General features: G+C 37.2%; 1 protein-coding gene across 1 annotated transcript; it reads right to left on the reverse strand.

The window, feature by feature from the left end:
* Positions 1 to 1,539: 1,539 nt before the first annotated feature.
* LOC116753291 (ferritin light chain-like) lies at positions 1,540 to 2,013 on the reverse strand. Its single transcript, XM_032630906.1, has one exon. The coding sequence runs from the start codon at positions 2,011 to 2,013 to the stop codon at positions 1,540 to 1,542; it is 474 nt and encodes a 157-aa protein (XP_032486797.1).
* Positions 2,014 to 17,381: the final 15,368 nt, after the last annotated feature.

Below are 17,381 nucleotides of genomic sequence, written 5' to 3' on the forward strand. Positions count from 1 at the left end.
CTGCAGGATTGTAGTTCTTCTTGCTTCTGCTGTCTGCCTTCTCCATTTATCCTTTAATAATATCCTTTAATGCATAAACTGTGGCATATAACTTCAAATGCATTGTTCTCTTGGCTGGCATAGTCCAGATATGTAATGATTAAAAGATACATTTTTGATAGTTTTGGATGCATTGAAGCAGTAAGATCAATTTAATAGTAGTCTGAATTAAATTAAGAATTTAGAAGAACAAAGTCTAGAAAGTCATTGACTTACAAAAATGTGTTGTTGGCTTGATGAAAATGTCATAACTAGTTTTGGGGTATGTGTGTTTATAAAGGAAATAATATAGCATGATGGTTAATGTACAAATTCTAGAGTCAGCCCTGATCTTATTTCTAGTTATTAGCTCTGTGACATTGTGAAGTCTCTTAATGTCTATAACTCTTAATATTCTCATTTCTAAATAGGGCTGAATATAAAGAGCTTGGTATAATGTTTGTCAAATTACAGGGCACAGTAAAGTGTTACACTATGTGACAGAGTCACAATGTATTTGAAAATAGGTGGCAAACAGTAAAGCACTATATAAATGTGAGGTGCTCTTGCCACATGACTTTCATGAGAAATATGTAGATTTCCTGCACAGAGCTGAGATGGGGAAACTGTCAACCAGACATTGTTTGTATTGCCAGTGGCTCAATAAGTGGGAGAAAGGGTTAGTTACAAGTTAACAAAAAAATTCATTGTATTAAAGATTAGCTCAATACAAGGCTTTTTATTGGTTTGTTTGTTTTTAACCTGAAAATATGAATAAGCAACCAAGAATCAATATTCTGAAAGTGCTACAAAGGGTAAATGAGTCTTAGAGAGTATGATCATAGAGAGTATGATCTTCCTGAAGCAATTCTAGTATAGCTAAGATCTTGGCTACTGTCGGAACATGTATGTGGGGCGGAGGGTATAAATACAAATTCCTTAGCATGATATTCAAGGTCTTCACAATCTTGTCCCTGACACATTTCCAATTTTTCTTTGCAGTATATCCTCCCATATTCCATAATCTTCACTGTCTCTGTCCAGGCCATGCATATGCAGACATCTTTGTCTCTGTTTCACCTAAAATATCTTCTCTCTCTTCCTCACAATTGTATTTGACATAATACTTAATCAGTAACTAGAAAATCCTGAAAGCTTTTCTAGTTTCACTTTTGGAGATCACAACCTCTCACCCTGTGTCTCCCAATCATATTTCTTTTATCCCCATTTGTACAAATATGTCACTTTACTTTGAATTACAGTTATTTGTGTTTCTTTTCTTTCTTTCTTTCTTCTTTTTTTTTTTTTTTTTTTGCTTCAAAAAGCTTTACTGTTTCCATTTGGTCCAAGGCTTGGGTTAGAGTGCTCCAGAGTGGTTAAAAAGTTGCCTAGTTTCTGCAGAGAGGGGCTTCAGGCAGAAGCCCTGACACCAGAGAGGGCTCCTCAAAGACCACTGGGCTCCGGAGGCTCCTAGTCATGCTTGAGCGTGAGCCTTTCGAAGGGATTCTTGCTCAGGCAAACCTAGAGATCATCCAGCCTGCAGAGGTTGGTCAGGTGGTCACCCATCTTGATGAGTTTCACCTCCTCATCTGGGAGGTGGCTCTCTAGGAAGTCACAGAGGTGGGGGCCTGCACAGGCAGAACCCAGGACATGCAGATCCAAAAGGGCCTGGTTCAGGTTCTTCTCCATGAGAATGGCAGCTTCCATAGCGTCCTGGGTTTTACCCCACTCATTTTGAGATTGCTTCTGCACATCCTGGAAGAGGGCATGACCATCGTGCTGCTTTTGCATTTTCAAGAGACTCTTGGCACCCTCGCACTTCTCCTCAGTCAGTTCATGGAAAAAGTGGCCCATGCCCTTCAGAGCCAAATAGTCACAGTTGAAATAGAAGTCCAAAGAGAGGTAGGTGTAGGAGGCCTGCAGATGCATGTTGACCAGGCGGTTGATAGCGACCTCCCCCTCGGTGGAATAATTCTGACAAATCTGGGAGCTCATGGTTGATTGGTAATAAGAAGTTAAGCTCAAAAAATGGTGTTGGCTAGTCCTGGTGACGAAGGATAGCTGAGTGGCTGATTCCAAAGGTTGTGACTGGAAAAAAGGTTGGAGAGTGGTCAGAGGCTGGAGCAAGGGACGTCCCTGCGGTCTGTTCCGTCCAAACATCGTTGGAGCAAGAGAGAGATCTGTGGGACTGCTGAGTGCACTGCCTATTTGTGTTTATTATTCTTTAACTTGAAGGCCAGCTCCTTGAGGGCAAGTTCCTTAAGATCATCCTCTGTGTCTTCTGGTCTCCATAGCCCCTCAGTGCCTGGTCCAAAGCTTTGCTTGCACACAATGAGAACTAAGAAATGATTTTTGGATTGAGTTGAAATCAGACTTCTTTGAATAAAGTCCATTACCTATAGGAGTATCCCTTCTGAGGTTTTGAGACATATCAGCTTTTCAAATAGCCTTAACAGTTAGGGGTAGTCATTGTAATCTTTGATGGTTTCAGAGAAAGGGGACTTGTAAAAACTTTGCTCTTACCAGTGAAAATGATCAGGCTGATATTTGATAATTGGGTATTAGAAAACCTATAACCTAATAATTTTGCTTACATCATTGGAAAAGGAACCTCATTAAAAATAGTGGCAGCTGTTCCCTTAATGATACAATAATCCAGAAGCCTGTGGCCTTCTGCAATCTGTTAACATTTGCTGAGGACAGAAAATTTTAACATTACAATTTTTGGTAAGTTTGTTAGATATATTCGAAGAAACATGTATTGAGCCTCCACTATGAGCCATACGGTGTTCTAGTCTCTAATGTGACATTTGATCAAGACATAGCTAAAAACCATTTTATTTAGAAGACTGAATGCCAAACTTTGTCTTGTGATTTAAAGCAATGAAAATTAATTCACCTAAATGTACTTTTTCATATGTCTTTAATGTATGCATTACTTTCTTCTTAGTTAGTGTTTTTCCTTTAGAATTTTTATATTTATCTCATCTATGTAAATATAGAATTTCCTTTAAAAAATTTCTTTATCACTTATTACAACTAGTATCTAAAAACAGTAGTTTTGGGCTTCCCTGGTGGCGCTGTGGTTGAGAGTCCGCCTGCCGATGCAGGGGACACAGGTTCATGCCCCGGTCTGGGAAGATCCCACATGCCGTGGAGCGGCTGGGCCCGTGAGCCATGGCCGCTGAGCCTGCGTGTCCGGAGCCAGTGCTCCGCAACGGGAGAGGCCACAACTGTGAGAGGCCCGCATACCGCAAAAAAAAAAAAAAAAAAAAAAAAAAAAAAAAAAAAAAACAGTAGTTTTTCCCTTATTGTTCCATGCTGTGTTTTAATTGTTCTACCTTTTTAAAATTGATTTTTATTGGCGTATAGTTGATTTACAATGTTGTATACCATTTTTTACTTAAACTCCAAGAAAGTGAAGAAATTTGCACTAAGGTGTAAATAAGAGGTCGAAGTTATGCTAAGCATATGAAATGAAGTTAATAAGAACCTAGCAATGTTGAATTAATTTAAAAAATACTTTCTTTATAAGATCCTTATGGATCAAATAAACTACAAAAGGAAACAAGTAATGCTAAAAGGAAACAATAAAGGAAAATGGAAAATAAAACATATGGGCTATAAAAAATAATGATTAAAATAGCACACAAAGGTAGATGGATATGAGCCTTTTGAAGGATAACAGATAAAGAAATATTGGCAGTCAGTAATTCTTAAAATGACAACATATTCATTGAAATACTTAGGCACCTGTTTCTTCCTGGAATTATGTCAATTTATAACAATTCATTTATCCATTTATTTATTTACCAAGCATTTATTTTACTTTTTTTTCATTTTTGTTTCATTCATCCAACATAGATTATAGATTTCAGGTTTCAGAGATGATGACAACCAGTTGTAACTTGATATAGTAAAGCAACTGAAATATATAAAATTTCTATAAATATCATCTTGTAATAGAATGGTGACAGTATATTTTCTTTCTCATGGATATTCATTAGGTTAAAACATTTTGAAAAGGAGACAGTGGTTTTATGTCTTGGGAATTCTTTTAGAGGAAATGTACATTTCCTATAATAAATACTTAGGCCCTAATAAAGCTGTTAAAAATAAACGAAATAAATGGTTATTTTTAAGGTAATACCAGTCAATAAATTTGAGTATGAAAATATGAGGAAATAATTCTTAACAGAGGAAGCAAGGGAAAAAATTGATAACTTTAGCTGTCACTTTAAAAATGAACAAAAATACTTTGTGTTTTTGTAAATTACTCATGCCTCCTCATATTTGGGGAGAAGAATAAAATCTAAGGTAAACAACACAAAAGTTGCTTTCCTACATCAGATATACTTTCTTCAAAGCTGGGTATATGTCAAATTCATTTTAAGGCTACTATTGGCCTTTAGCTCCACCAAAAGACCATCAGAAACACATGTTGATCATGCAAATCTGAGTTTGTTAGACTTACAGTAAGAAAGAACACCAGTATGATAGATTGTTAGCCAGGTCTGTGAAGGGAGAATTTCCAGGAGCAAGTATATAGGGCTCTAGGTGATTTTTAAGGCTGATATTGCAAGGGAGGAAACTGGGATTGGCAAAATTTATAACAAAGTAGCTTTGGTTTGGTGGACATGATAAGGAGAAGGTCTTGAAGTGAGCTATTAGTCTTTATAAGTAAGCTATTTTGGTTGGTTCATAGACTTATCTTCCAAAGCAAGTATTTCCTATAGCAAGCTGCTAAGTTGCTTTTGCCCAGTCCCAGTTTTGTTTAGCACAGAAGCAGGAAAATGTATTTAGTCTTCAAAGTTTGTAGCCCAGGAACAGTAAAGTATGATCTTATTTCTCACTGCAAATAACTTAAAATTAATTCAAAGACCAGATATTTTTCTTTTAGGGTAAGCATGCTTCTAGTTCTAGTTAATTCCTTCACCATGAAGGGATCTCAAATGACTCCTGTGCTTCTTTAGTTCTTTTGGTCCTTATAGTATTGTATTCTTGTCTCCTTTTTAAATAGTCAAACTCCCATTGTTTTATTCACATATTTGGTTGATCTCCTCTGTTTCCAGTGTTGTGCTAGTTGTCAGGTACACAAAGTTGAATGAGTGTAATCTTGCATGAGACAAGCCTGCAAACAAATACATGCAAGAATTGATAGCTTGTGCTGTTGAAACATTTTGCAGAGGGTACACAAAGAAGGTGTGGATGGCTGGACAAAGTTTTATACTGGAGCTAATGCTCGATCTGAGTTTCAAAGCATATGGAGGAAGAGGGAGAGAAAGGAAGAGAATTGTAGGTTAAAGGAACAGGTGTGTAAGTTTGGGGAACTGCCAACTAAACAGAATGACAATTTAAAATAGAAGTATTACTTATATAGGAATATTTCATTCTTGCTCACATTTTCTTTTGAACATAGGTCTTATTTCCCTAATAAATCTGAAAGGATCTTGTGCATGGAAAATCTTTTTATATCCCTCATGTCACCTAAATCTGTATCTAGAGAATGTGCTGTAAATACTCTGATATATTTATATATGGTAACTGAGAAGACCAGGAGGAAAAATATTGTGAGTTGGATTATTTACTCTAACCAGTTTAGCAAATTACTGTTATTTTAACAGGGTTTTCAGTGGGTAGAAGACACATGGGTGATTCCTATAGTAATTCAAGCAAGAAGCTCTCCTCAGCTCTATAATTAATGATTGTGCCCAATATTCAGGGCCAGATTATTAATAACTCATAAGAAAAGGTATTTGCCTGATACTTATGTGCAGTAATTTTGCGTGGAAAGAATGAATGCATGTGTATATCACATTAATATTACCAAGCATGAAAGAAAGTCAGCTAGGGGGTTGGGGGAAAGCTTTTCTTTATGTATTAAAAAGATAGCTGTGACAAAGCGAGAGGCATGGACATATATACACTACCAAACGTAAGGTAGACAGCTAGTGGGAAGCAGCCGCATAGCACAGGGAGATCAGCTTGGCGCTTTGTGACCACCTGGAGGGGTGGGATAGGGAGGGTGGGAGGGAGGGAGGGAAATACAAGAGGGAAGAGGTATGGGAACATATGTATATGTATGGCTGGTTCATTTTGTTGTAAGGCAGAAACTAACACACCATTGTAAAGCAATTATACTCCAATGAAGATGTGGAAAAAAAAAATTGATTGACCATAAAAAAAAAAAGAAAAAAAAGATAGCCCTGTGAGGTTTGCTCTCCTTCTTTCTTATAGTCTGTGATGCTGATGTGATACAGCCATGCCTGAAGCTCTGGTAGCTGAGTTGTTTCATCGAGGTTACAATAGCATAAACACCAAAAAGCCCAAAAGCTGAAGATGGCTGAGCAAGAGGTTATGAATAGGCTGGCTTTTTTTTTTTTTTTTTTTTTGCGGTATGCGGGCCTCTCACTGCTGTGGCCTCTCCCGTTGCGGAGCACAGGCTCCGGACGTGCAGGCTCAGCGGCCATGGCTCACGGGCCCAGCCGCTCTGCGGCACGCGGGATCTTCCCGGACCGGGGCGCGAACCCGTGTCCCCTGCATTGGCAGGCGGACTCTCAACCACTGCGCCACCAGGGAAGCCCTAGGCTGGCTTTTTGATGACTTTGAGTTGAGGAACCAATCCTGGGCTTCCTAGCTCCAGACTTCTCCTTATGGAAGATTATTAAATTGCTTAAAGAACTGTTTGTCAGGTCCTAAAAATCTTGCAGGTATAAGCTTTCCTTTCTGAAACAATCCCAGTATATGCCTCTTACTAGATTTTCAATGAATATTTGTGTAAGGGGTGTTACTGAACTCAGAGGGGCTTGTGGGTTAAATTGTGTTAGTCTGCTAGGACTGCCATAACAAAAGATCACAGAGTGGCTGGCTTAAACAACAAATTCATTTTCTAACAATTCTGGAGGCCAGAATTCAAAGATCAAGGTGTGGACAGGTTTGCTTTCTCCTGAGGCTCCTTTCCTTGCCTTGTAGATGGTCACCTTCTTGCATTGGCCTTATATGTCCTTTCATCTATACATGAATATCCCTGGTGTCTCTCTGTGTATACTAATCTGTTCTTATAAGGACACTAGTCAGATTGGATTACGGCCCACCCTAGAGGACACATTTTAACTTAATTACCACTTTAAAGGCTCTATCTCCAAATATAGTCACATTCTAACGTATTGCAGGTTAGGGCTTCAACCCTATGAACATGAATTAGGGAGGACACAGTTAATTCCATAACATAAACTTTATGATTTAGTGTCTATTACTGCTTGTTTATTTCTTCATATGAACTTTTGAATCAGCTTGTTTATTTCCAAAGAAAATAAGTTCTTATTTTGTTGGGATGCTTTAGACCTGCAGACTAATTTTGGGAAAATTAGTAACCTTATGCTATAAACCTTGTGTAAGGAGAGGTCAGTTTTTCTTTTGATCAAGTATTATTCTGTCTCTCAGGAGCATTCTAAAGGAGTTTTCTTCTTAGAATATTTTTTTTTTTTGCTAATTATTATGTAGCTATATTATCTTTGGCTAAACATATTGTATATATTATGTTTTTTAATGGTTGTGTTTTTTTATTGAAGGCTGTTTATATTTGTGCCTAAAACTTCATATAGCTTGTAATAGTTTTGATTTTGAATCTCATGGCTTTTCAAGTACTACAATGCAATCATGTGGAAATAATGTTAATTTTGCTTTTTTCCTCCAAGTTTTACAGCATATATTTCTTTCTTTTCCGTCTTTCTCTTTCTTCTTTGTCTAAGTGTGTTAGCTAGAAGCCAGTTTTCATCTTCTAGTTGTTTCCTATTAAGCTTGCTAATGGATTTTGTATTTAGAAATAACTAGAAAATATCCATCTGTTGTCATTTTATGAATGGTTTTAACCCAGCATAGATATTAAATTTTATCAAATGTTGTTTCAGCAACTATGGCAGTTATGCATCAGTATGGGTGCAGATATCATGCAGTCTTTCTGTACTCAAATGGAATGTCTCTAATTGTAACTGTGTAAGTGGGTAGAGCTATTTCAGCTCTTTTAAATAGGCAGGCAGTATGGTCCTACTTCCTGGGCTCACATGGGGAGCCGTTTCCTGTTCCCTGCTATGTGTGTGGCCGATTTGACTTCCATACCTACAGTCCCTAAAGTACCATCTCTAGTACATATATATGGTTATGACTCCATCTGGGTTATAATACTGTAATCTCTGCTATTGCTCTGGGCTCCCTCTGCTTCTGTAACATGAAGATTTTCCCTTTCTATTTTTGAGTGTGGTCCTATGCCTTTTAACACTTAAATATTCTATCCCTTATTTCTATTTTGGTGGGAAAGAGAGATCCAAATGAGGAACTGCTCCATGTTGACCCAGACATTCTGCTCTCTCTGGGCACTGTCAAGTCACTGAGCTATTAAGAGGCTTTTATCCAAAAGTAGATAACTCTAGTCTACCCCAAAATTATGAAACAAAATTTTCTCTTTAGTCAGACCATGTAGAATAGTGAAAAGTCCCTAAGCTTTGAGGCCAGTAAGACTAGATATTGAATCCCAGCTTTGCAATTCACTTGCTTGGTAATCTATTTTAGGACAAATTATTTAACTGCCATGATACTGAATTTACAAAATGGAAATGATGACAGTTACCATTGATTAAAGAACTGAATAAAATAATGAATGTAAAATGCTTCCCAAATAGTAGAGGTTCAATAAATTTTGTCATCAACTCTTGCTCCCCAAGAAGTATTAATTGGAGTATATATGATATATAGTTACATTTTAATGTGTACCCATTTCTCATTCTTAGGCAAGTGAAAAATATTTCAAATTGAGGGAATGATTAAGAATGACATTGCTGGAGATTGGTTCAAGATGGCACAGCAGAAGGACGTGCACTCATTCCCTCTTGTGAGAGCACCAGAATCACAACTAACTGCTTAGCAATCATCAACAGGAAGACACTGGAACTCACCAAAAAAGATACCCCACATTCAAAGACAAAGGAGAAGCCACCATGAGATAGTAGGAGGGGCACAATCACAATAAAATCAAATCCCATAACTGCTGGATGGGTGACTCACAAACTGGAGAACACTTCTACCACAGAAGTCTAACCACTGGAGAGAAGGTTCTGAACCACACATCAGGCTTCTCAACGTGGGGGTCTGGCAATGGGAGGAAGAAATCCTAGACAATCAGACTTTGAAGTAGAGCAGGATTTGATTGCAGGACTTCAACAGGACTGGGGGAAATAGAGACTCCACTACTGGAAGGCACACACAAAGTAGTGTGAGCATCAGGACCCAGGGGAAGGAGCAATGACCCCATAGGAGATTGAACCAGACATACCTGCTAGTGTTGGAGGGTCTCCTGCAGAGGCAGGAGGTGGCTGTGGCTCACCATAAGGACAAGGACATTGGCAACAGAGGTTCTGGGAAGTACTCATTGGTGGGAGCCCTCCCAGAGTCCGCCATTACCCCACCAAAGGGCAGGCTCCAGTGCTGAGTCACCTCAGGCCAAACAATAAACAGGGAGGGAACCCAGCCCCACCCATCAGCAGTCAAGCAGATTAAAGTTTTACTGAGCTCTGCCCACCAGAGCAACACCAGCTCTACCCACCACCAGTCCCTCCCATCAAGAAAATTGCACAAGCCTCTTAGATAGCCTCATCCACCAGAAGGCAGACAGCAGAAGTAAGAAGAACTATATCCTGCAGTCTGTGGAACAGAAACCACATTCACAGAAAGATAGACAAGATGAAAATGCAGAGGGCTATGTACCAGATGAAGGAACAAGATAAAACCACAGAAAAACAGCTAAATGAAGGGGAGATAGGCAACCTTTCAGAAAAAGAATTCAGAATAATGATAGTGAAGATGATCCAGGACCTCGGAAAAAGAATGGAGGCAAAGATCAAGAAGGTGCAAGAAATGATTAACAAAGACCTAGAAGAATTAAAGAACAAACACCTAGAAGAATTAAACAACAAACAAACAGAGATGAACAATACAATAACTGAAATGAAAAATACACTAGAAGGAATCAATAGCACAATAACTGAGGCAGAAGAACGGATAAGTGACCTGGAGGACAGAATGGTGGAATTCACTGCTGCAAAACAGAGGAAAAAAAATGAAAAGAAATGAAGACAGCCTAAGAGACCTCTGGGACAACATTAAACGCAACAACATTCACATTATAGGGGTTGCAGAAGGAGAAGAGAGAGAGAAAGGACCTGAGAAAATATTTGAAGAGATTATGGTCGAAAACTTCCCTAACATGGGAAAGGAAATAGGCACCCAAGTCCAGGAAGCACAGAGAGTCCCAGGCAATATAAACCCAAGGAGAAACACACCTAGACACATAGTAATCAAACTGACAAAAATTAAAGACAAAGGAAAATTATTGAAAGCAACAAGGGAAAAATGACAAATAATATACAAGGGAACTCCCATAAAGTTAACAGCTGATTTCTCAGCAGAAACTCCACAAGCCAGAAGGGAGTGTCATGACATATTTAAAGTGATGAAAGGGAAAAACCTACAGCCAAGACAACTCTACCCTGCAAGGATCTCATTCAGATTTGACAGAGAAATCAAAAGCTTTACACACAAACAAAAGTTAAGAGAATTCATCACCACCAAACCATCTCTACAACAAATGATAAAGGAATATCTTTAAGTGGGAAACACAAGAGAAGAAAAGGACCTACAAAAACAAACCCAAAACAATTAAGAAATTGATAATAGGCACATACATATCGATACTTCCCTTAACTGTGAATGGATTAAATGCTCCAACCAAAAGACACAGACTGCCTGAATGGATACAAAAAGAAGACCCATATATATGCTGTCTACAAGAGACCCACTTCAGACCTAGGAACACTTACAGACTGAAAGTGAGGGGATGGAAAAAGATATACCATGCAAATGGAAATCAAAAGAAAGCTTGAGTAGCAATACTCATATTAGATAACATAGACTTTAAAATAAAGACTGTTACAAGAGACAAGGAAGGACACTACATAATGATCAAGGGATCAATCCAAGAAAAGATATAACAATTATAAATATATATGCACCCAACAAAGGATCACCTCAATACATAAGGCAACTGCTAACAGCTCTAAAAGAGGAAATCGACAGTAAACACAATAATAGTGGGGGACTTTAACACCTCACTTACACCAATGGACAGATCATCCAAACAGAAAATTAATAAGGAAACACAAGCTTTAATGACACAATAAACGAGATAGATTTAACTGATATTTATAGGACACTGGATCCAAAAAGAGCAGATTACACTTTCTTCTCAAGTGCACATGGAACATTCTCCAGGATAGATCACATCTTGGGTCACAAATGAGCATCAGTAACTTCTAAGAAAATTGAAATCATATCAAGCATCTTTTCTGACCACAATGCTATGAGATTAGAAATCAATTACAGGGAAAAAAACATAAAAAACACAAACACATGGAGGCTAAACAATACGTCATTAAATAACCAATAGATCACTGAAGAAATCAAAGAGGAAATCAAAAAATACCTAGAGACAAATTACAACGAAAACATGACTATCCAAAACCTATGGGATGCAGCAAAAGCAGTTCTAAGAGGGAAGTTTATAGCAATACAAGCCTACCTCAAGAAACAAGAAAAAGCTCAAATAAACAATCTAACCTTACACCTAAAGGAACTAGAAAAAGAAGAACAAACAAAACCCAAAGTTGGTAGAAAGAAGGAAATCATAAAGATCAGAGCAGAAATAAGTGAAATAGAAACAAAGAAAATGATAGCAAAGATCAATAAAACTAAAAGCTGTTTCTTTGAGAAGATAAAAAATAATTGATAAACCATTAGCCAGACTCATCAAGAAAAAGAGGGAGAGGACTCAAATCAATAAAATTAGAAATAAAAAAGGAGAAGTTACAAAGGACATCACAGAAATACAAAGCATCATAAGAGACTACTGCAAGCAACTCTATGCCAATAAAATGGACACCCTGGAAGAAATGGACAAATTCTTAGAAAGGTATAACCTTCTAAGACTGAACCAGGAAGAAATAGAAAATATGAACAGACCAATCACAAGTAATGAAATTGAAACTGTGATTTAAAATCTTCCAACAAACAAAAGTCCAGGACCAGATGGCTTCACAGGTGAATTCTAGCAAACATTTACAGAAGAGCTAACACCCATCCTTCTCAAATTCTTCCAAAATATTGCACAGGAAGGAACACTCCCAAACTCATTCTATGAGGGCACCATCACGCTGATACCAAAACCAGACAAAGATACTACAAAAAAAGAAAATTATAGACCAAAATCACTAATATAGATGCAAAAATCCTCAACAAAATACTAGCAAACAGAATCCAACAGCACATTAAAAGGATCATACACCATGATCAAGTGGGATTTATCCCAGAGATGCAAGGATTCATCAATATATGCAAACCAATCAATGTGATACACCATATTAACAAACTGAAGAATAAAAACCATATCATCATCTCTATAGATGCAGAAAAAGCTTTTGACAAAATTCAACACCCATTTATGATAAAAGCTATCCAGAAAGTGGGCCTAGAGGGAACCTACCTCAACATAATGAAGGGCATTATATGACAAACCCACAGCAAGCATCATTCTCAATCGTGGAAAACTGAAAGCATTTCGTCTAAGATCAGGAACAACACAAGGATGTACACTGTCACCACTATTATTCAGCAGAGTTTTGGAAGTCCTAGCCATGGCAATCAGAGAAGAAAAAGAAATAAAAGGAATACAAATTGGAAAAGAAGGAGTAAAACTGTCACTGTTTGCAGATGACATGATACTATACATAGATAATCCTAAAGATGTCACCAGAAAACTAGTAGACCTTATCAATGAATTTAGTAAAGTTGCAGGATACAAAATTAATGCACAGAAGTCTCTTGCATTCCTATACAGTAATGATGAAAAATCTGAAAAAGAAATTAAGGAAACACTCCCATTTACCATTGCAACAAAAAGAATAAAATACCTAGGTATAAACCTACCTAGGGAGACAAATGACCTGTATGCAGAAAACTGTAAGACACTGATGAAAGAAATTAAAGATGATACCAACAGATGGAGAGATATACCATGTTCTTGGATTGGAAGAATCAACATTGTGAAAATGACTATACTACCCAAAGCAATCTACAGATTCAGTACAATCCCTATTAAATTACCAATGGCATTTTTTACAGAACTAGAAATAAAAATCTTAAAATTTGTATGGAGACACAAAAGACCCTGAATAGCCAAAGCAGCCTTAGGGGAATAAAACAGAGCCAGAGGAATCAGACTCCCTGACTTCAGACTATACTACAAAGCTACAGTAATCAAGACAATATGGTTCTGGCACAAAAATAGAAATATAGATCAATGGAACAGGATAGAAAGCCCAGAGATAAATCCATGCACCTATGGTCAACTAATCGATGACAAAGGAGGCAAGGATATACAATGGAGAAAAGATAGTCTCTTCAATAAGTGGTGCTGGGTAAACTGGACAGCTACATGTAAAAGAATGAAATTAGAACACTCCTTAAGAACATACACAAAAATAAACTCAAAATGGGTTAGAGACCTAAATGTAAGACTGGACACTATAAAACTCTTAGAGGAAAACATAGGAAGAACACTCTTTGACATAAATCACAGCAAGATCTTTTTTGGTCCACCTCCTAGAGTAATGGAAATAAAAACAAAAAGAAACAAATGGGACCTAATGAAATTTAAAAGCTTTTGCAAAGCAAAGGAAACTACAAACAAGATGAGAAAACAACCCTCAGAATGGCAGAACATATTTGCAAACCAATCAATGGACAAAGGATTAAGCTCCAAAATATATAAACAGGTCATGCAACTCAATAATAAAAAACCAAACAACCCAGTCTATAATTGGGCAGACGATTTAAATAGATATTTCTCCAAAGAAGACATACAGATGGCCAAGAAGCACACGAAAAGCTGCTCAACATCACTAATTATTAGAGAAATGCAAATCAAAACTACAATGAGGTATCACCTCACACCAGTTAGAATGGTCATCATCAAAAAATCTACAAACAATAAATGTTGGGGACGTGCAGAGAAAAGGGAACCCTCTTGCACTGTTGGTGGGAATGTAACTTGATACAGTCACTATGGAGAACAGTATGGAGGTTCCTTAAAACTAAAAATAGAATAACCATATGACCCAGCAATACCACTACTGGGAATATATCCAGAAAAAAACATAATTCAAAAAGACACATGCACCCCCATGTTCATTGCGGCACTATTTACAATAGCCACATCATGGAAGCAACCTAAATGCCCATCAACCAATTAATGGATAAAGATGATGTGGTACGTATATACAATGGAATATTACTCAGCCATAAAAAGGGACGAAATTGGGTCATTTGTAGAGACGTGGATGTATCTAGAGACTGTCATACAGAGTGAAGTAAGTCAGAAAGAGAAAAACATATACCGCATATTAACGGATATATGTGGAACCTAGAAGAATGGTATAGATGAACTGGTTTGCAGTGCAGAAATTGAGACACAGATGTACAGAACAAATGTATGGACACCAACAGGGGAATGTGGCAGTGAGTAGGGGTTGCGGTGTGATGATTTGGGAGATTGGGATTGACATGTATACACTAATATGTATAAAATGGATCACTAATAAGAACCTACTGTATAAAAAAAATTAAATAAAATTCAAAAAAAAACATTGCTAGTCATAGGTCATAAATTTACTCCCTGTAATCTTTCTTATTTTAGATAATGTCTTTTGTGATGTTTTTTAAATAGAGAGCTTAGTTTCATTTCATCTTGGGGCAGGGAGTGAGAAGTTACTGTAAAAATCTGACTGGAAAGATTAGTAATAGAATTAGCACATCCAACAGATACAGGCACTTCAGAATTTGTTTCTTCTATAACGCAGACATGTTAGGCTAAATTGTCCCCAAATCTCCTTTAGTTCTAACATTCTCTGATGCTTCTGTGATAATATAATTCATCTGTTTCCTTTTACATAAATGGAAACTGAGTCCCAGGGAATAACAGGGTGGCCAAGACCACATGCAGTAGTTTTTTTTGTAGCAGAACCAATCTGGAAGGGGGTGGGGATCTTAAGGCCCCAACACATTTTGAGGTTTCTCAGAGTCAGCCATTCTACCAAAGACAGGAAACACCAAATATTTGTGTACCAGAGTCGGCTAAAGTTTCCACCATGGCATGGCAACAGTGAATGTATTTATTAGAATTGTCAGTTCTCATATTTCTTGATATAGATATACTACAGTTTATAATTCTAGGGTCATTTTTATTCAGGGATGGACGTATAGATAGATAGGTCCCTATTATTTCAGAGCTTTCACAGAAAAACCTGAACTGTATAATTTGATTATTTAAAATAGTGGACTAAATCTTAAATTGATAGCTAACTTTATTTACCATTCATTTTGATCGAACTTAAGACATGTTAAATTCTTTTTATATTTGTAGATTGGATAAGTTGTTTTCAGAAAATCCAACCATAGGAAAGTCAGAATTGCCTTTCTCAATCTTCTCTTCAAGACAAAGTCACTGGAAGCATATTTATCCAAATGTTTTCAAACATTGCATAGTTTTCACTATGGTCCAACATTTTCCTAAATTAAGTGTTAAATGTTAACATGTTGCCAAAGTACATAACTTTATTAATAATAAGTGTAAAACTTCACAGCAATAATATCTAGTATTTATATTTTTTAATGGATTTTCTTTTACTCTTTACTTTTACTCTCACAGCATCCCCTTTCCAGAGAAAGGGTTTTATAACCTGAGAAACTCAGGCACAGAATTTTAGAGTGACTTTTCTCTCCATCCTACAGTGTTTTTCCTACATTTCCACAAAAAAGCTGTTCTTCCTAAGCTCCAGCATAGAAAGCACCACGTATTTGAATACTCAAGTTGCCACCATCAGCAACTGCTTGAGAGTTAATAATAAAAAAAGAAAGGATAAATTACACAAGCCATGTTTTCGCTCCTGAAACATTCTGTTTTGTATACAGCTCTCCAACTGTGTGAACTGCACGCATATACATTAAAAAAAAGCAATCTGTGGTTTTACTAAAGGTAAATTCTGGCCTATAAAAATTACAGGAAAAGCTACTATTGCTTGACATCTCTGAATTTATGGCTTTGCTTTTAATAAGATTCCAAGCCTAGATTATTTATTCACTAACACATTCACTCAAATACTTACTGAGTGCCTATATCTGCCAAAGCAACTATATTCTAGGCATGGGGGATACAGCAGGAAAAAAAAAATCCTGCCCTCATGGAGTTTGCATTTTGGTTGAGGGAATCAGAGATGCTGTAAAATGGTGAAATATGTAGTTTGTCAGCTGGTAATAAGTGTTTTTGATAAAAGCAAGCAGGGAAAGAAGGTGGATGGTGGTTGGGGAAGGGTTACAGCTTTAAATAGGGTGGTGGGGTAAGGTGTCATTGGGAAGGTGACTTTTAGGAGAGGCTTGAAGGATGTGAGGGAGCCAGCTTTTCAGATTTCTGGGGGGAAAGGGTTCTGCTCAGTTGAACAAAGCAACAACAACAAGAGATATTTCTCTAAACCTTCAGCCTGATTCACTTTGACAGATGTGTTTTTGAGGTGATTACTAAACCATTCGAAGTTAGTTTCCTTCTCTTCAAGAGATGTTGTCCACATGAATGAGAGCTTATATATTCTTGGCATTGAGGCAGACATAAACAGTCATTGAAGGAATTTTCACCTGTAGTATTTCCAGAGAGGGCACTTGGGCACATACTGACATTTAAGGAATAGTAGTGCTAAATGCTTCTCCAGATTTTCAGACTCCATCATCTTTATTTAGCATACATTAGAAATTCATCTTGATGGTCTGCTTGTCTTAGTGAATCACATCCCAAATGTCAGCCCATCAAAACAGCTTATTCTAAGTTTCTGGTGTCTAAGGGTTATTAAGCATTTGAGACAAATTTATATATATCCTCAAATACATCTGACCAACAAAAGATTAAGCTGTCTCTTCTATGACCTTATTTATTTCCTCAGGAAACGATGAAAACTTTTCATTTTGTTTTGAAACTTACCATTTGAAACTTTATGACAGAGGATACTCTGTTGGCATGAGTTTATTTCCTCCCCTTGAAAAACGATGTTCAAACAATGAACTTTTGCCATCTCTGAGGCTTTGGTACTCTTGCTCTGAGCTTCCAGGAAAAACAGTAGACACCTATGAACATTAATGGAAGAAAAGCATATGGAGATTAAATCCAGAGAGAGATCTGCCCTAACCAGAATTTCCCTTAGATCTACAGAAGA

The sequence above is a fragment of the Phocoena sinus genome, chromosome 4 (assembly GCF_008692025.1).
Source record: "Phocoena sinus isolate mPhoSin1 chromosome 4, mPhoSin1.pri, whole genome shotgun sequence".
NCBI lineage: Eukaryota > Metazoa > Chordata > Mammalia > Artiodactyla > Phocoenidae > Phocoena > Phocoena sinus.

Excerpts from the sequence above, each read along its gene's own strand:
- LOC116753291 (XM_032630906.1), bottom strand. The coding sequence starts at position 2,013 with ATGAGCTCCCAGATTTGTCAGAATTATTCCACCGAGGGGGAGGTCGCT.